The 21,334-nt window shown below is 40.0% G+C and overlaps 1 protein-coding gene across 2 annotated transcripts in view; it reads right to left on the bottom strand.

The window, feature by feature from the left end:
- Nucleotides 1-21,334, bottom strand: part of LOC124258301 (protein FAM184A-like) — a 106,205-nt gene that overhangs the window by 24,910 nt on the left and 59,961 nt on the right. Inside the window, exons 8-11 of one of the 2 annotated variants that reach the window (XM_046692377.1) lie at nt 9,917-10,038; nt 6,986-7,136; nt 6,452-6,664; nt 5,768-5,806 (exon numbers count right to left, since the gene is read on the bottom strand). In XM_046692377.1, the coding sequence (XP_046548333.1) occupies nt 5,768-5,806; nt 6,452-6,664; nt 6,986-7,136; nt 9,917-10,038 (525 nt within the window). The remainder of the gene's footprint in view (nt 1-5,767; nt 5,807-6,451; nt 6,665-6,985; nt 7,137-9,916; nt 10,039-21,334) is intronic. The other variant, XM_046692378.1, reaches the window with a different exon arrangement.

A 21,334-nucleotide genomic window follows, 5' to 3' on the forward strand; every position in this document is an offset into this window, starting at 1 on the left:
AGTCTTCAGAGTGAGTGAGGTATTAATTTGACACCGCTTATAACAATATTCCATCAATATCACGGTGGGTACACCAGAAATGGAGGAGTCTTCAGAAGGTCCTGATACTAAGTTCCAGCTTTGAGACCAATACTAGCATGATCTTTTCCACAGAGAAGGAAGCGATTGTGTCAAGAGGCTTGTATGCACTCTGCCAACACTTGATTAGTTATGACTGACACACTGACCAAATATGACAATCTAATATATTTACACCTTTGACACATATGGGTAATGATGAGGTATACTTTAGTAGGATTCTTGTGATCAAGGAAATATAGCACATTTTTGCAGCCATAAACAAATATACACACAAACTGAGTATAGAATAGGAAATAGAAAAGTAAAACACTTTAACGGCCTATGACTTAGTTAGTTCTAAGCAGGTCAGGTAAATTTCTGTTTAATCTAGAAGGGAATGCGAGTCTGTATCACAACACAAGACCCTTCTGAAACCAATGTTTATACTTGATGAATGTAGTGGATTGAATAAGTTTTGGCACAAATGCTATTTTACCACCAAACAAACACTTTTGAAAATACTAAAAATCCATTTATTTTGGTACGGTAAGAGATCATGGCAATCAATTGTGATGTAAGCTATGTCATAATCAACCTGGCCTCAAGAACAAATACACCTGACATAGTCTCTGATGTGGTGTATAGTTACCCAAAACAACTCTCCTTCAACATCGCATATCTTGCCAACATACCAGTCAGTACCACCCAACCCACATCACCCAAAACATCTCTCCTTCAACATCGCTTATCTTGCCAACATACCAGTCAGTACCACCCAACCCAGATCACCCAAAACATCTCTCCTTCAACATCGCATATCTTGCCAACATACCAGTCAGTACCACCCAACCCACATCACCCAAAACATCTCTCCTTCAACATCGCTTATCTTGCCAACATACCAGTTAGTACCACCCAACCCAGATCACCCAAAACATCTCTCCTTCAACTTCGCTTATCTTGCCAACATACCAGTCAGTACCACCCAACCCACATCACCCAAAACATCTCTCCTTCAACATCGCTTATCTTGCCAACATACCAGTTAGTACCACCCAACCCAGATCACCCAAAACATCTCTCCTTCAACTTCGCTTATCTTGCCAACATACCAGTCAGTACCACCCAACCCAGATCACCCAAAACAACTCTCCTTCAACATCGCTTATCTTGCCAACATACCAGTCAGTACCACCCAACCCACATCACCCAAAACATCTCTCCTTCAACATCGCTTATCTTGCCAGCATACCAGTCAGTACCACCCAACCCACATCACCCAAAACATCTTCAACATCGCTTATCTTGCCAACATACCAGTCAGTACCACCCAACCCACATCACCCAAAACATCTCTCCTTCAACATCGCTTATCTTGCCAACATACCAGTCAGTACCACCCAACCCACATCACCCAAAACATCTCTCCTTCAACATCGCTTATCTTGCCAACATACCAGTCAGTACCACCCAACCCAGATCACCCAAAACATCTTCAAGATCGCTTATCTTGCCAACATACCAGTCAGTACCACCCAACCCACATCACCAGATTGTCTGTCATGACCGATAGATTTGTCTTGGTCAGTGAAGATATCCTTCAGATATTTGACATTACTCTATATTCCAACATTGGGAACAGTAGCTGTATCACAAGTGGTTAGGGAGAAGCAATCCCTTTTTCCTGGAATGCTAAAACCACATTGATATTTACAAGGAAGTTGGACGAGGAGAATCACATCATGTCGCACCTCTGTCCCTAAGAGGCCTGCATAGAAAGTCAATCAAAAATGCATACAAAAAAATGTTTCTAAAAACAGTTCTAAAACTAGTTCTCAAAATAAAATGACATATTCCCTTAATTTCCTGAAACAAAACAAGGTATCAGGGGTAGCTGCATAATTTTGAGGCTACCTATGATGGCCTGAATTGGTGGAGTTGGATGCTAGTTAATTTTCAACATAGTCATTTCCACAGTTCACACATGCTTGACTGCATGGATCTGACTGGTATAGGAGACTTCCTACAGCTGAAATGACACTAAAATTATTTGCATATTGCTTGCCAATCAGTTGTTTCAGTTTAGGATGAGGTAGAAATCTGACGAATATGGAGTATGTTCAATGAGTTGAAACCAGGTCATGCATTGTAGCCATATCATTCTGTTCACATCTAAACTGTCCTGGAGGAACAGCACACCTGAAGTGAGTTTTCCATGATGTATAGTCTTTGAGGGAGTAGTCCACCAGTAGGTTTCCTTTGGAATCCCAGGAACACATAGCCATCTTCTTGTCAGCTGACAGAACAGACTTTGGCTACTTTTTCTAGAGTAAATGTTTCCACTTCTTCGTCTCTGGTTGACAGTGGTGAACCAATGAATTATCCATGGTTACAGATTGCTCTGTAAAATCAGCTGTGTCTGCTTCGAAATTCTTATGAGAGATGGTGAACTTGGAGTGTTTCTGATCCAGAGTCAGGAGCTTCCAAACAGCATGCTGAAACCTTAGTCATGCCCTGTTCATTCTAACTCCATGTTCTAAACATGAGAAAAGCCTACTATATAGGCTATGTTACATGTGGTGAGACCTTAATCATCCATGATCTTATGCATTTTACCATTGCCTTCCTTAGTGGTGACAGCTGAAAGTCTTCCTGATCTTAGGTCATCTCTGAGGGGGCTTCCCTTCTGACAACATCCATTGCTTCTGGAGTTAGACCTTTCAGCTGGAGATACTTGACAAGTGCAGTAACCAATTTTTGTCATTTTCATCAACAGTCAGTACCTAGCAACTTTGATGCCTGCAATAATATTTGGTGAGGTTGTTCATGTGGTTCCAATGCAGCCTTTAAGCATGGACAGTCCTATACTTGATACATGCAAACTGTTACAGATGTACTATACATCCTTCACAGTTGGATTCAGAACCTTTCAGCCAAACTGTAATTTTCTAGAGGTCTCAAAAGTCAAAAGAAGTCTGTGCCCATTTTTCTTTCTCTAACATTCTTATACGTCAATGCTACAGAACTTGATTCCTTTACTGTGATCCCTGCCAAACACTGCACCCCCACACACCTTCTTCATACAAACCGAAGTGTCCTGTACATCCTGGTACACTTCAGAGAATGAGAGAGCTATTACCAGTAAAACACATGAAGCATGTCTGTTGGTTTCTATTCCCAGTATTCAATTTGAACTAAAGTGGAAACGTTTTCATCTGGACAAATGAATCTACCATAGTGGGCATATTTCTAAGTAAACAAATAAAAACATGCACATATACTTATGTCTGTCAATTTTTAAACGTGCAGCAACATTGCACTGATGACGTCATACAGTGCGATGATGTAGGAAACATGACTACAATTGCGATGAATACAAAAATCCTGCCAGCTGACTTCCTCAATATGTTTGAAGCATGACACACAAGGTATGTGTATTAAGAAGAGTTCCATCCCTAATAGTCCAGGAGTAACGGGAACAAAGCCAGCCTGTGTGGGGAGCAGACAGCATGTGGTGTGTTATGAAGTGTGTACATTGCTGTGATGATATTAGCAGAGTGTCAGTCAAATGTTATGCTCTCTTGCAGCTGAAGCTCGTCAGTGATATCGCCATCTCTTCAATCCCATCCTAATCACCCTGGCATGTCAGCTCACTGTTATAAACACATGGCTGATTAAGCTGATAGTGCAATATACTCCTCCTCAACACACAGACACACCTATACACAAACAGGGATTGCATTAGCCACGTCACATTTACTTGGTAATCAACAATGTTTTACCTATTCATGCACAGATCTACATGCTGATGTGTCGCTGTGTGACACTCCACTGAAAGCTATGTAACACAGAAATGGACAATCTAGCTAATCATTCAAGACTAAACAAACTATTCTGACAAGCTTGTTACCTTATGAAATATGCACTGCGAGAACTTGACAAAAAATGTTCTTCTTGAGATCGTACAGGTAATCTTAATTTATAATTCTTGGCATTTAGCACGCTTAGTTCCCAAAATAAACTCTGCTAAAAATTTATGACTAAATAACAAATGAATAACAAACATACATCAATGTTAGAACTACATGATTCTAAAGAACATACACAGACATTACCATGCTTTGGTTTTCAAACCGAGGAAGGTTGACCAGTACCCAGATTTCAGCAATAACTAGATAATAATATTAATTACCACCCAAATCAGTCCAACAATACGATATAGCAATGTGCTATACCCCTAATTCTGTTAATATTAATTCACCTTCATCACCTGGAAAATGATCAGTAAGGACGCTTATAATTTGAAAGATTTTGTTCATCATCTGTTATTATCCAGCATCATATCCGTTTAACAAGTTTAGAACTTGCTTGCCCTTGTTCACAGATTGCAATGCTATATATGATTAATATCTCTGCTTTTAAAGTACAAATATTGCTTTCTATTTGAGTTTTAAGCATAGTGTCTCCTGTCGTTTGATGCTGACATAAGTATGTTCTTCCAGGTTCACAGGGCTGTGATGTAGACTAACACTAAACCTCTGAATATATATCATTTTGATGCAATGTAGTAACAAACAAAACCATTAAACTGAAAAGGAACCCAAGGGAAACCAGAGATTCTTAGGAAATCTAGACTTGCTTCATTTAGGGCTTTAGCACTGCAGAGAGGGCTAGGCAGTAGGGAAAATAATGTGGTTCAGGGGCCATGAGACAGACTAGGCTGTGACGCAACCATCACTGGAACCAATGGTGGACGAAACACATCGTATGATGTTTTGGCTTACATAATGAAACAGCTTTGATGGTCTTACATGATCAATTATTGTGAGGAAAATATACATGTTCTGTCATGGTCTTACAGGGTTGAGTTGCAAGTATTTTAAAGTTTTCACCACATACACTATTTCGCAATACAAGAAGGTTTTTCTTTCATGTGACATTTCCTATTACACTCAAGAAATTTTCAAATTTCTAAAAAGGAAATATCAAGCCCTGAAATACATAAAACATCTAGCTAGAAGTAGAACATGTTGTATTAGCTGATTTACCAAGTTTATTATACTGTAATGTCACATGAAGTCATGTCCTCCTTTATTCTCTAATTACTGTCTGGTCAACATTCCATCCTTAAATAAAGATAAACCCTTGTTGTCCATTGTTGGTTTATGAATAAGGTATATGAATAACACTAGATGAAACATTAGCCATGCTTTGTGTTTCATCAACATTTTCAGTGAGTGATTAGAGATGAACACTTGAGCAGTACTTCAGTGACACCATGGCCTGTGGGTTACATATACCAGGAAAGGAGGAACCTATGAGCCATGACCATAAACCAAGGGTTAGTATCAATGGAAATTGATAAATTAACCCATGACCAGGTCACTGTTTGATCTTAGCGCTACGTTGATCATATGTCTATGTTTAAGAATGGGAATTGCGATCACCTTAGCGCTATGATTGCTTTGAGAAATGAGGCCCTGGCGATCGTGGCATTTCGGTGGAAAGCAACTGTGAATTGTTGGGAATTTGATCAATAGCCCTTACATTTAACACATTCAAAATCATCATGCTTTCATGCAGTCAATCCCTAGGTCACTGCACACAGTGGTAAGAGAGGATGCAACATCAATCCATCAGATGCAGATCTGCCTACTGTCTCACAACCCACTAATCTACTGGGCAACACTGATGCTGGCCTCCAAACCTTAGGTAGTGAGTCCCCACTGGTGGCCTCTGCAGTCTCCTGATTCACAAACAGGAAATAACTACTGCATGAGAACTGTTTATAAACATTATTACACTAGGCAATGGTGATTTCATCAATTAGGAGATATCCAGCCTGATCTACCTTAGCTGAGGACAGGGGCTGGTTGTGAGAACTGGCGTTACTCATCATCCTTTCATATCTGGGAATCAAATGACTTCAAAAGAGGTCACTTTCACCAAGAGTAAGTTAGGCTGAACGTTTTGAACACCTTTCCAGTACTGTCATGGAATTGCAGTTTTACCAGGAGAAACCTCACTTGATCGCTATGCTGAAACCCATGGCACAGGTATGGATATAACATGGATCAAAGTGAATCTTTGACCAGTGGAAGTAGAGATCTTGGATACACAAATCTCCATAGCGAATTCCAGCCTCTTAGACCCCTTGGACATCCATGCCTCCCAGTGTCAACTGAACTGGTTTTTAGACAAACAAACTCAATATTTCACACAACCATTAATTAACTGTAGCTGTTGACGCTACTGTATTGTTGCCTCGTCTAAAACATCAAATGTTTTAGAGATTTAACACTAAAATAAGTAAAGTAACACATGGCAATTCATACTGATTTCCCACTCTTTTGGATGCCCATCAACATCAACACAAGAACGCATGACTTACCATTGCCTCGGAGTTCATCGTGGAGGTGAGTTTCTGCATCTGGTCTTGGTGAGCTGCTTCCATGACTGCTATTTTGCTGGCATAGTCTTGAGCAGCATCCAGCATCTCTTGCATCAGCCTCTTCTTCTCAGCATCAGCCTCCGACTTGATGGCGTCTAGGGCACTGTTGGACTTGGACTCAGACTGCTGAACACTCTGCACAAGCAGCGCGATCTGAAATCAGGAACAAGAAGTCACTGAAATATGATCATCAGACTGCCATGCTGGGTGGATGAGTGAAAATGAGTTTGCAGACTGTATCCTAGTGGCCTGTATCAAATTAAAGAGTTGGAGCCAGACAAACAACCTGTTGATAGCATGAACAACCACCTCACCCTGTGAGTTTACAATCAGCCATCAGCACTTTGTAACCTCCTATTTCCCAAAGGTTGGTCCTTTTAAAAAGTGCTATCTGCAGTTTGTAAATGGTAAAAATGTTGAAAACCTGTTGAAAAGCTTCTTCACTCTGCCTGCACCCTGGGCTTTTGACCTCACCTGCTTCTGTAGGTCCGATATCTTGGTGTCCAGGGCTGACCGCATGGTGACCAGCTCATCATCTTTCAGCCTGGTCAGCTCAGCCAGAGCAGACTTCTTCTCATCTTCCTTCTGCTCCACCAGCTCCTCTCTCAGCTTCTTACACTCCATCCTACAACAAGATGAACACCTATACGACTTGCTGGTATGACTGCATCCATTGGAGTTCACTAAGTCAACAGGAGTCCTCTACTGTTGATATAAGAAACCATCTTTGCACATATTGTAAACCATCTATGATTATGAACATATTGTATAGAAATTTGATATAAATACAACAATAACTTCATCTTGACAACAAGAGAAACATGCTCTGGCCTGATTTTAAAAATAATTTGCTTGGCCCAACACAGCAATGAAATGAAATCCTGAGTTGCGGTTCAGTAGTTCTGCACAGAGAGTGAATATGTTTGACAGTCCTTCTGTGCCGGAACTTACCTCAAGGTGTCTGCCTACTTCTTGTCCAGCTCGGTGGCCAGTATATGTGTGACACAGTACATTATACCCCAGCTTACCTCAAGGTGTCTGCCTACTTCTTGTCCAGCTTGGTGGCCAGTATATGTGTGACACAGTACATTATACCCCAGCTTACCTCAAGGTGTCTGCCTACTTCTTGTCCAGCTCAGTGGCCAGTATATATGTGACATAGTACATTATACCCAAGCTTACCTCAAGGTGTCTGTCTACCTGTTGTCCAGCTCAGTGGCCAGTATATATATGTGACACGAGTACGTTATACCCCAGCTTACCTCAAGGTGTCTGCCTACTTCTTGTCCAGCTCAGTGGCCAGTATATATGTGACACAGTACATTATACCCCAGCTCTCACCTCAAGTCTGTGTCTGTGTCTTCTTGTCCAGCTCAGTGGCCAGTATATATGTGACAGTATGCAGTACATTATACCCCACTTACTTCAAAGGTGTCTCTGTCTGTCTTCTTGTCCAGCTCAGTGGCCAGTATATATGAGACACTGAATCTAGCGTTATACCCAGCTTACCTCCAAGGTGTCCTGCCTCTTCTTGTCCAGCCAGTGGCCAGTATATATGTGACATTACATATACCCCAGCTTACCTTCAAGGTGTCTGTCTACTTCTTGTCCAGCTCAGTGGCCAGTATATATGTGACACAGTACATTATACCCCAGCTTACCTCAAGGTGTCTGTCTGTCTACTTGTTGTCCAGCTCAGTGGCCAGTATATATGTGACACAGTACATTATACCCCAGCTTACCTCAAGGTGTCTGTCTACTTCTTTGTCCAGCTCAGTGGCCAGTATATATGTGTGACACAGTACATTATACCCCCAGCTTACCTCAAGGTGTCTGTCTACTTCTTGTCCAGCTCAGTGGCCAGTATATATGTGACACAGTACATTATACCCCAGCTTACCTCAAGGTGTCTGTCTACTTGTTGTCCAGCTCAGTGGCCAGTATATATGTGACACAGTACATTATACCCCAGCTTACCTCAAGGTGTCTGTCTGTTGTTGTCCAGCCTCAGTGGCCAGTATATATGTGGACACAGCTCCCCAGCTGGCCAGTATATATTGTCCAGCTCAGTGGCCAGTTATATGTGTGAGTACATTATACCCCAAGCTTACCTCAAGGTGTCTGTCTACTTCTTGTCCAGCTCAGTGGCCAGTATATATGTGACACAGTACATTATACCCCAGCTTACCTCAAGGTGTCTGTCTACTTGTTGTCCAGCTCAGTGGCCAGTATATATGTGACACAGTACATTATACCCCAGCTTACCTCAAGGTGTCTGTCTACTTGTTGTCCAGCTCAGTGGCCAGTATATATGTGACACAGTACATTATACCCCAGCTTACCTCAAGGTGTCTGCCTACTTCTTGTCCAGCTCAGTGGCCAGTATATATATGTGACACAGTACATTATACCCCAGCTTACCTCAAGGTGTCTGTCTACCTGTTGTCCAGCTCAGTGGCCAGTATATATGTGTGACACAGTCATTATACCCCAGCTTACCTCAAGGTGTCTGTCTACCTGTTGTCCAGCTCGGTGGCCAGTATATATGTGACACAGTACGTTATACCCCAGCTTACCTCAAGGTGCCTGTCTACTTCTTGTTCAGCTCAGTGACCAGTATATATGTGACACAGTACGTTATACCAAAGCTTACCTCAAGGTGTCTGTCTACTTCTTGTCCAGCTCAGTGGCCAGTACATATATGTGACACGAGTACCTTATACCCAAGCTTACCTCAAGGTGTCTGTCTACTTGTTGTCCAGCTCAGTGGCCAGTATATGTGTGACACAGTACGTTATACCCCAGCTTACCTCAAGGTGTCTGTCTACTTCTTGTCCAGCTCAGTGGCCAGTACATATATGTGACATGAGTACGTTATACCCAAGCTTACCTCAAGGTGTCTGTCTACTTCTTGTCCAGCTCGGTGGCCAGTATATGTGTGACACAGTACGTTATACCCCAGCTTACCTCAAGGTGTCTGTCTACTTCTTGTCCAGCTCGGTGGCCAGTATATATGTGACACAGTACGTTATACCCCAAGCTTACCTCAAGGTGTCTGTCTACTTGTTGTCCAGCTCAGTGGCCAGTATATGTGTGACACAGTACTGGTACCCCAGCTTACCTCAAGGTGTCTGTCTACTTCTTGTCCAGCTCAGTGGCCAGTATATATGTGACACAGTACATTATATACCCAGCTTACCTCAAGGTGTCTTCTTCTACCTGTTATATGTGACACAGCTTATACCCCCAGCTTACCTCAAGGTGGCTACCTGTTGTCCAGCTCAGTGGCCAGTATATATGTGACACAGTACATTATACCCCAGCTTACCTCAAGGTGTCTGTCTACTTCTTGTCCAGCTCGGTGGCCAGTATATGTGTGACACAGTACGTTATACCCCAGCTTACCTCAAGGTGTCTGTCCACTTCTTGTCCAGCTCGGTGGACAGTTGTTCCAGGCGGGTCTTCATCTCAACCTGATGTTCTGTCAACTTGCTGTTATGCAGTAGCTTCAACTTGTCCAGCTCTGCCTGCAACAACATCAGAACATGAACAGTTTAATGAACATAGAGATTTTTTCTGGGTTACATCTTCTTTCCAATCAAGCATCTAATGAACAGTTTAGTTTGGGTGCCATTACAGCTTATTCCACTTGACCAACTTACGCCTGGCTCTGTAAGGTGGCCCTTGCGATGGGACAAATTTATGATGAGCTATGTAGTCACTTTGCCAAAAAACATGAAACTACAATCATATATGTTCATGGACACACTTTTGTCAGCAAGTCCAATCTGACACTATCAGTATTTCATAACTGAGACATATAGATATATGTCAGTAAACTCACATCAAAACTTTAAAGAGAAGTTAATTTTAAATCAAATATGGCATCTTTGTAGTGTTTATTACACAAAACAACAGATAAGCCTGTGTGACCATGGCTAGGATGGAGGAACTTTCACCACTTTCACATACCATTCACACAGTCCCTAGCCTGTCACATCTACATGAACAATCTGGGATAGGTCGGCTGTGGTGAGCACTGAGACAACCTGCCAGTGTACAAGGGTACCTGGAGATTTTTACAGTTGTTTTTTTGATAAAACCTATACCCTAAAACGAAAATATTTAGATTTGGTTACTGACAAAGATCCTTTGACTTTCCATTCTGTATTTCCAACACAGCTGAACTAGGGGCTGGGTATTTACTACAAGAGGCTGATTGTGTATCATCATGCCATGGGTCACCATGTTGTAGTTTCTATACAGGGCAGGTGGGATGATCTTCACTGAGACATTAACAGCGGCCAAACACAGAAAGGTTTTGTTAAAGTGGCTAAAACAATTCTGAACAAGAACTCTTCTGAGAACGCCATGCTGTACATAGCCAGCAGATTCGTAGCATTTCAAACCTATCCAATTCAAGGAAAAGGCAGATCTTTGCAACTTAACACGAAGATATTGTATTCATGATCACGTTTTCAGAACCATAACAGCCAACAAATGTATCCTACAGATGGATTTAAGTGTGTGCTTTTCCACATAAACATGATCAGACAGAATTCCATAAATTCTCCCACAAACATTTTGCATTAATTACCAATAAAAACATGGATGTATACATGGAAATGTCAGTGTGGAATGTGAAATTTCATGTTTTACGTAATTCCACAATTCTTTGTCAAAGAATCTCATAAACAATATCAATAGGAAAACAGGTTCCAAATCTACCGATATGAGTTGGTGCCAGCAAACAGTTGCCTGGTACAATTCACCTGAGCCCTGAGCATCAAACACTGCCTCCTTCAAACTTCTCAACTGCCACTGATGTGCACTCTGTAGGGTTAACAACTTGTTGTTTTTTGACACTGACTGTTGGATGTTTACATTGCAAGATAGACAAATCTATGTTCAGGTGCTAGACATACTTGCAGGCAAATATACCAGTGATATCAAGCTATGCTCATACAAATACAATCACAAAGTGATCTTGGTGAAATATCTTCTGTAATATTCCTAAATAAACAAATTATTTTTTTCTTTTTTATCATCCAAAATTTGTCTGCACAAACACAGATAAGTGTATGTCTGTCATAATATGCATAATTAGATGATTGAAATACACAAAGAGATTCGTCTGTTTGAAAGAGAAGTATGCAAACATCAGATAAGGATTGATTTTTACAAAAATAGACTTCGAATCACACAAAACATAAAAACTATCTAGCCATTTTTTCATAAAAAATCAGATGAGAACTATCTAGTATGCAAAAGTCTTGCTATGTTTCAAAATAGACGCAGTCAATTAAAACTTATTTCAGTCACATGAAAATTGGTCTAATTTCTTGCAAAAAGAATATCAGTAATTTTCATGTTAGATATGTCATGAAAACAACAAATATCAATGAAGCTCTGCAGTATTCAACCACCATTAAACCAACTCAGCTGTAAAAAGTACATTTTCCATCACCTATCACACATAAACTGTTCTCTTATCATGAAGCACATTGTATTGATGTGACTTGGAATAAGCTTACGTTTGTTTCTGAAGATAGTCAAGAGTAGGTAATAGAAGAGTGCTCAGCAAATCAGAAAGCGAAATTTATGTGTGTGGTAAGATAAAAGGTATAATACTCCTTCTGATTGTGTTCTAGTTGTTTATCAGCTGTTTATCAGAGTGGAAGGAGACACAGGTCGTGATGTAAACCTATGCCGTCAATCCCGCCATGACCAGTGGTGTCAAACGGCTGTGTAAAGAGCTCTGTATGATGTGAAAGGGCAGTATGAAAGGTATTGTCTCAATGTAGCAGCAAGGACAGTATGGTAACAAGATTCATGTACAGTATCCATGTATTTCATTCTGACACTATATCAATAACTGCCAAAGTTGAGAGCAGAGAGGGTGGCTCACAGAAACGAAACGTTTCACTGAGAAACATGAAGCATGATCGCTGTGATAGAGGGAGCGTTTATAGGCCCTGGATGCAATCATGACAAGATGGGACTGTGTTATAGATAACAGCTTCCCTGTAATGCATAAACATAAGCATAATAAATGCTTGTTATCCATAATAATGATACTCTTAAAAATTAATTCCTTTCAATACACTTAAAAGAATGCTCTGATTAAATCTGAGCCCCATTGTCATTGACATAACCTGCAACCAAGGTATCAGATCTACAAGCCTTTGTTATCTGAGACTGTCCTCAACACAAACAGCTGAGCATTCATCTGGTATCAATGCTGTTAACTCAACTGCCATGTGACAACTGCAGGGTTCATTTTGTGCAACCAGCCAAAGAGACAACGTTCAATCCATTACGTTTTCAGAATATATCAGAAGAATATAATTGAACCAAGGTGTTTAGCTGTGCTTAATAAATCGCTGATGTCTTTCTGTACCATACACTCACATTATGTCATTTTCCACCACAACAAACACCCCCCTTGTCTCTAATTAAAACCTTCCTGTTTGATGTCTGTGTTGTTTACAACTACCAAATTTGGCAGACAGGAACCATTCAACTTTGTCTCCAAAATGAAGGATGAAAGAAGGTTCTTTGCTCTTAGGTCCATAAAAAACCATATTACATAAGTATTCTCTTGTAGATCAAACATTCCTCTCCTTCTTTTTAAGGCTGGGCTATTTATAAAAACAAAGAGGTGGGGACAATTAAATGCCAACGGAAATAATTATAAGGGAGGTGTATGAAGTTCAGGGGCTGATCTTGACATGTTTAAGTACAATGCTTTTTAATGAAGAAAGCTGACCTACATGTCTGTCTAATGAGGTGGGGGGGGGGCGTCTCATACTGGAAATCAGATAATAATCTTCCAATGGTACTCAAGGGTTATTGGGCTCGCTCTGACAAATGATCTTGACAGTTGACAAACAATTGACTTTTGAAGAGTAAAATCTTCAATTTTCTTTGAGGACACAGTACTTTGTGTAATTTCAATTATCCATAGTTTTTTCTTTCAATATTTGACACCCAAACAGGCCTAATACAGTAACATTTCATCTTACCGATGTAAATGTAGAAAATGCATGTAGATTGAACTTGATACCACATCAGTGTTTGTCTTTAAGGTGATTCTGGGCTCTCTTTTGAGTATAGAAACCATCTGTATTTTAACATTCAGCACTTTTAGTATTATGGTTCGGACAAGGAATTTCATTCTATATTTTGAAACATATGTACTTTATAGATAATTGTGACATCCTACAAATGTGAAACTATTGGTTTCAACCCATGAAACAATGTTTACATCAAAATCATATTTCCAGAAAACCTTCATGCATGGATCAGAGGAGACAAATCTTTTAAACACACTTATATGTTTCAATAGGCTTCACAGACTAGATTCTTCTTGATATTCTTCCACTATAGCAAGGGCAACAAAACAACATGAGAATGTGAAAATATGAGACAGATAAAAAAGCTCAACATTATTGATGCAACAACTGTACGTCATACTGGCGCAACCAACTCATTTGTTAGGAACATGGAAACGTATTAGCTGTTGGGAGAACTGTGTGATCAATACAACATATCTATAAAAGACTTTGTAGGAAGCAACAAACAGAATTATGACTATATTACGTCCTGGGAGGCTTGACTCTCCTTCTGGCCTCTTTTCATGTTACATGAAGACTAAAATGCCGAATACTGATTCCATTGCCTAAAGAAATGAGTTGATTTTAACTCAGGCTTTGAATACAGCAGTCACCTAACTGCTTCTCTTGTGGCCATCATGAATAGAAGATGTGCTATTAAATACATCAGTGGCTTGTTTGGCCAAGGCCATACACACACATACAGTATGTAGGAGTTGGCTTGCCAGACATGTCTAGAAGCATTGATGGCTTCTGGCTGGTCCTGCTAGCCTGAGGATGTTCTCTTCACCAACAACCTCCCTTAGGGGCAGGCTTCATCATTCAAGCAGAAAACAAAGGAGCAACAAGGCACAGGTTGTTATACCAAAATATCTTATAAACGGAGGAGCACAGTACATGATGGTGCTTACAAATATAGAATCTGGGATTGCTGGGAATATGTTTGGCTTGGAACCGTGAGTGAGTGGGTGAGTGGTATTATTAGCAATATTATAGCAATATCACGGAGGGGACACCAGAAATGGCGTTCACACATTGTAGCCATGTGGGTAATCAAACCCGGATCTTCAGCATTAGGAACGGATGCTTAACCATGAGGCTACACAAAGAGCGCCCTAACACATGAAAAGTATGTAACTTGCCACTGAGACACACAAACCACCAGGCTTGTCAGTGAGTGAGTGAGTGAGCTGTGCATGCATGTGTTACATGGGTTAAAAAGGGTGAGGTGGGGTGGTGAAAACTGCCATGAACAGTATTTTGAGGTGTTAGCTAACGACTTTAGTGAAAAGGTATGGTGCTTACAAAACCCAAACGTAATGAGGGCTTATCTGGAATTCATACTCAGGGTCACAGACTTATGTCATGCCTGAAAGACACAACGCTGTACCATGAATTTTGGCACAAAAGAGAACAGGACTACATGATCAACTGAGAGAAAAGATGCAGTGTTAATTAACAGCCAAATGAAACTTGGCATAATAACTTAACCTCTTAATTCTTACCACAGACTTCTCACAAAAACCTGTCAGAGGATTCTGTTCTGCATATGACCCCACGTGCAGCTTCAATACACCTGTAAGCGCAACCATCTTCTATCTCTATATGGCAGATCTTCAAGAAGTTTACTTACACCACTTGAGACTAATTTCTAAATGTGTAAAACAATACATACTTTTACAAAAAACTGTTATCTCAACCTCCACATGTCATTACCACAGTCAGTGACCAGAAAGTCAGACATTATCTTTTTACACCTCTTCAACACTGACATTTGCCTACAGAAGCCTACCTACCGCAAACATCCCCACTCTCACAACACACGGATCCAACCAGTCAATGTATTCCCATGGCGCATCAAATGGCAAGCCTTTGGGTTTTTTTATATAAAAACCACAAGCATCTGCATATGATTAATACAAACAGCTACACAGAAAAAAAATACAACTTTTGTTCTCACATTTGTTTTCATTATTCAGGACACATACGAAATATGTTGTGAAGAATTTAATTATGCCCTGAACTGAATTTCCTCAATAGCATATTTCTCCAGAAAAATAAGGTGAACATTGTCAAATATGAATAAAAGCAAATGGCACATCCTCTGACTTAGCCTTGCTGAAACTGGGGTTGGGGGTTTAGTTGTGGTGGGGGGGTGAATTGGGAGGATATTTCAGTTTATTCCATAATGAATTACAGATGGCCAAAGGAAAATCAAATCCTCTTTTAAGTATTTTCCCAATGAAACATCAGTAAACCTTGTCACGTAATCTGTGAAACACAAATTCAGTTGCAAGAGACAAATGAAACTACACTACATATCATTAACCATCTTATCCATGCAAATGAAATATTACTGTATCATTCCAAAACTGAGTACCTTTAAAATGTGTCATGTGGAAGTAGTGTTGTAATATGTTGAGGTGTCTGTATAGTATAAAGCTTGGGTAGTGACCTTGACAGCTAGTAGTTGGGAGTTACCTCCCCTAATTATGGTTGTTTAAATGAACCACCATCCAAGTGATTGACACCTCTATGACCCTCTCAGTATAGTGAGCTATTCTTGATGAGCCTGTTTACAGTTATAAACTCACAACATGATTTGCGATGCTTTAGTGTAGCAGTTTCTACAATGTTGGATATACCTATATAGGAGCAAGATCAATGCAGTTTGTGATCCCCTTCCATGATAAGACATGCACATTTATCTGCTTGCCCTGTGAGGACAGGATAGATATCTGAAATAGCTGACTTTTCTACCTGCCTCAAACACTGTTTACTCGATTCAAGAATGAAGCATGTGCCTCATGGATGTTATTGAGTGTACTGTGCAATATCTTAGGGTCTGTTATTTATAGCTGGTGCCACATATTTGACACATTATACTGCCTTGATTGACGGTCAAATAATCCAGTGTATTTCTACATAATTTGTTGATTTTTCATTAGGTAATTATTTACTAATTTCAGAGTTTAGGTAACTCTGAATGTAAGGAACTTATCTTTGAAAGGGTTAAAGTTGCCTGCTACCCGTCAAGATACACTGAATTCCTACAATTCCTAAAATTGAAAACTTTAAATATAACCTGTATATTCATAAATACTTATCCCATCTAACATCTTGAACTCTCTCCCTCTCTCATGATCGACAGCTGAGTGGAAACAAACTGCAAACAAAGTTTTTGGCCTATCTTGTTTTTTACACATACTGACAAAGAAATTTTAGATAAATGGACGTAAATTGTGACTGTTAGAAAAATTCATTCTCAGTTGGTACTCTGTATGTGGGCCTACTTAGATCCTCGCCAATGGCTTGGGCACATAGGCTCATACACATCCACTCAGAGGGACTAGTTGACAAGTAATATTAGTTAACACTTTTATTGTAGGCTGTTGAAAATTTTCATTGCCAAAAGATTAAAGCTGGCAGTTTGTAACCTTCTGAAAGATAAGACATTTCAATGCAGATGTACGTCATACCCCTGTACAACTGATCTAGTTTCTTGACGGCTGATGTCTTTTTTCACCTTTCACATTGAATGTGGCTGCTATTGATACATGAATGAATTGTCCCAACAACTAAATACTTCATTAAACTTGGTCTCAACATGTTTATAGCAAATGTTAAAGCAACAGCATCCAAACGATGATTATTTGTGTAAGAAGCAGTCCTTGGCCTCGATTTTGGCATTTCTTTTCAAAGATTCTTGACATTAACACACCGTTTTTCTCAAATGTCTCCATCAGTTCTAGGCAATTTTCAGTGAGTTTCACAACAAATGGAGCCTCATGATGATAAGAGAGATCAGGAAGCACGCAGTCTCACATATCAACACTTCAAGAATTTGCCATTTGAAAGCCTCACAATGCACTTTTGTAACCACGCAGCCTTCAGGAATTTTTTCCTCGGCTTGAAGAACATATGTGACGATTTTCACATACAACTATATAATGAGTGAGATACAGCCATGTGTTAGAAAGCAGAGACAATAAACGATATATCAGACTGTCTAAAAACTATTTCCTAATTAATAATGGGTGCAGGGTATGCTATAAGTGTTTCTGCAAACTTAGCAAGGCTAACCCTTGGACATGATTGTGAAGTTTTAAAGGGGTAATTGTTTGTTGAAAGAGCATCTGTAAGGAAAAACCCAACCTTTTTGTTCCTTTAGTGTAAATATTTACTCAGAAGAATTTTACCAGAGAGCACTCGTAAATTTAATACCTTAACAACATAAGAAGTTGTAGTAACACTGATGTACATGGATACGTAGCGTAAAAGTCATGTGCATGCCATAAATCCATTCATTTGGTGGCATGTTTTAAACATAAAGTTAATTGACTAATGTTTTACCAACAACAGAAATTGTTTCATGAAATATTTCCATTCAGCAAAAATATTTTGAAGTGCACAAGTGAACTTTTCCAATGTGCACGTGCCTTTTCCAGAGGTGAATCTGTACTTAGAATACAAAGCAGCGACCTGTTTGAATTACTTCCAGACACTCAAAGCTATGACATGCTTCACCAGAGAAACTGCTCAATCCTGAACATATGTTATGCATCCATGTTGCATGAACTCATTGTTACAATTGTCCTTTGTGACACACATGGCATGGCTAACAGACTAGTCTGTGGCAACTAGCCATGCTGTAAAATTCACCAGCTGACTTATCTCTCCCATGGACAAAGCATTCTAAAAACCAAGAATTTGTCCGCTTTTAACAATCACTGAAGCCAGCCCTGTGTTTCAGAGTAATCACTCACCACACAGAACACTGTTGTGTTTGTCTAGAACACAGAAATATACCAGCCTCTGTTTTCAGGTTTGTATATCAAAATAGCCTCAGATGTCAAATACAAGATGATTATGATCTTACAGTAATGTGACTGATGATCTGGTAGAGTGATAACACACACAGCTGACTCAAAAATATATATTTCAATAAATATGTATGACAGCCCTCCAACTATCATGCTGGTTCATCTTAGTGAACTCCTTTGTACTGCACCAAGACTGCACTCATCACTGCAGTACCTCCTACACATCTGACCTGATCTCATCTATGTACCTCCGACACATCTGACCTGATCTCCTCTGTGTACCTCCTACACATTTGACCTGATCTCATCTATGTACCTCCTACACATCTGACCTGATCTCCTCTGTGTACCTCCTACACATGTGACCTGAGCTCATCTGTGTACCTCCTACACACCTGACCTGAGCTCATCTGTGTACCTCTTACACATCTGACCTGATCTACTCTGTGTACCTCATACACACCTGACCTGATGCCCTCTGTGCCTCCTACACATCTGACCTGATCTCCCTCCCATCTTTCCATCTCCCACCCCCCCTATAACAAGAAGCCTAATCCCTTCCTAGAACCACCTACACATCTAACCTGATCCTCTTCATGAACTTCCTACACAGTAATAATTCAGATAAAACTCCCTCACAGAACCTGGGGGTAAGACTGTCAGATCCAGGACAAGCCTCCCTGCAGCCCTACACACTGCTGACCTCACCCCCTCCCGTTCATACACACCTACATTATTCTAATGCAGTTTCCTTGTTTCAATTAGTGACAAGTCCTTTGATCAAGAACATTCAGACCTTAAACTCTTCACTCAACAGCTTGCACACATAAATATATCTTCCCAAAATAAACAGATTAGGCAATTACAGCACATATTTATTTATAATTCCAAGAGGACATGGGCACTTTGTGAATTGAATTACATAAAGGTCGTAGGTGTGTGGGAATCGAAATTGAAATTGAAATACAAAAGGAAACATCAAAATTCAAATCAGGCAAATTAGGAGGAGGAGTAATTCTACTCTTCTTGTTCTGCAATGTGATTTGACTTGGGTGTGGATTGCACTCTATGTAATGCTTCAAAACAAGTAAATTCATATCCTAATTACTTTCAAACCATATCTTATTTCACTTTCAATAAACAAACTACTGTTCCTTCATCACCACCAATACTGCCATCTAGTCATCAATAAATCAAACCTCTAATCTATTTTGAAACTTCTCCGAGTTTAGATGGCAAGTTCAACCATTCAGACAGTAAAAGCAGTTCATACAGTCTCTCGGCCAGCCATGGAGGCTGGGTTACAACTGCATCTGGCTGATTACAGCATTAATAAAGACTCTAATGTACAAATTATAAATATTTAAATAGTAAATCACTGGCCTTGTGTCATTAAGGACAGTTGTGAAGCCTAACATACAGTGACATGGGCAGATTGTACTATACTGTGAGAAAGAGGGCAGCTGTGCTAACATGGGGACACTTCCAAGACACTCACTTGAAGAGATCTGGGTCCATTTTCATAAACAGAAGCTGTTTCCCTGCTAAAATAATTCACAAAAAGACCTCAGTTTGGTGTTTATTATTTCGAGTAAAGCAGAGCACCTGGAGTGCCCCAGTGAAGAGATTAATCAGTGGAGATAGAGAGGACTAGAACTACTTTCTCACATATGCTCTCATGGCAGGTATATGTCATGGAAGGAACGTGATGTTCTACATGTAATGTGTTGGATAATACTGAATACCTACAAATATGGGTTATGTGGAAGCTCAGCAGTAAAAGCATTTGCTTATGCCCCGAACAACCTGGGTCTCCTTTCACGAAGCAACCTTTACTAAGATTAACCGTTACTCTTTAACATTGAACTAAGGTTACCTTAGTGACTTATGATCACCTTAGTGCTTTGTGAGAGGAGGCCCAGCTTGACAGACTAACATCTAGTCCCTGAAATTAACATATTTTACAGACAAAAACCAGTTCCTAAATTATAATAATTAAATATGATAAAAGGATCCCTTTCTTAGATATATTTGCTTCGGGGTCTGCATGACAGACTACCAGATCGATTGTACCCCACATGGCATTACCCCTGTAGGGGTACAGAGTGCGAAGCTCATGTAAGCAGGCATGATATTGCTCATAAAACCATACCACATATGTATGGTATTTTGATAATTCCAATAGTTAAAAAGATGGGTTTGAAGGGCAGTTCATGCTAACAGGCTGTTAGGACTGCTAATAGGCTGTCACTTTGACAATGCCAGTTCATCTAAAGCAACTGAACAATGGGCAAGTCTTAATGGAGCAATGTGTAGATCTCGGTGAGTAGGGCCCCATTTCATTAAGCGATCGTAGCGCCTTCCTTTAACATACACTTATGACAACTTCTTTGAGTGGCATTTTAGAAGTTGGGAAAATAAAATATTGAACAAACTTTATGGATAACAACTTCTTTAAGTTGTTATCCATAAAGTTGGTTCAATATTGCACTTACGACAGTCGTAGTGCTACGACTCCTTTGTGAAACGGGCCCCAGGTCCACTGATAATTTCCCCAATTTCCATGGATATAAAGAAACTTATCCACTCCTTTGCTAGCATTCACTCGTCAAAATTGGCAAGCCAATGAATCATGGCATTTACAGTCACATTCAAATGGCATTTACGAGGAAAAATACACAGCTAACTTTGTCCCTTGCTGTTAGTGTGGTTATTTGAGATATCTGTTTGACGCACCCATCAGACAGAGCTTCAGCATAATTGTCTTTTACATAATGGGAAAACGTGAACTATTTCTAACACATCCAGCAGATGTAGATCCAAAACCACATCACTGCACACTGCAACATGAAACCTTGATTTATTGTCAGCCTGGCAGATAAAGA

Source organism: Haliotis rubra, unplaced genomic scaffold (genome assembly GCF_003918875.1).
Source record: "Haliotis rubra isolate DU_JTF1 unplaced genomic scaffold, ASM391887v1 Scf69, whole genome shotgun sequence".
In the NCBI taxonomy this organism is placed as follows: Eukaryota; Metazoa; Mollusca; class Gastropoda; order Lepetellida; family Haliotidae; genus Haliotis; species Haliotis rubra.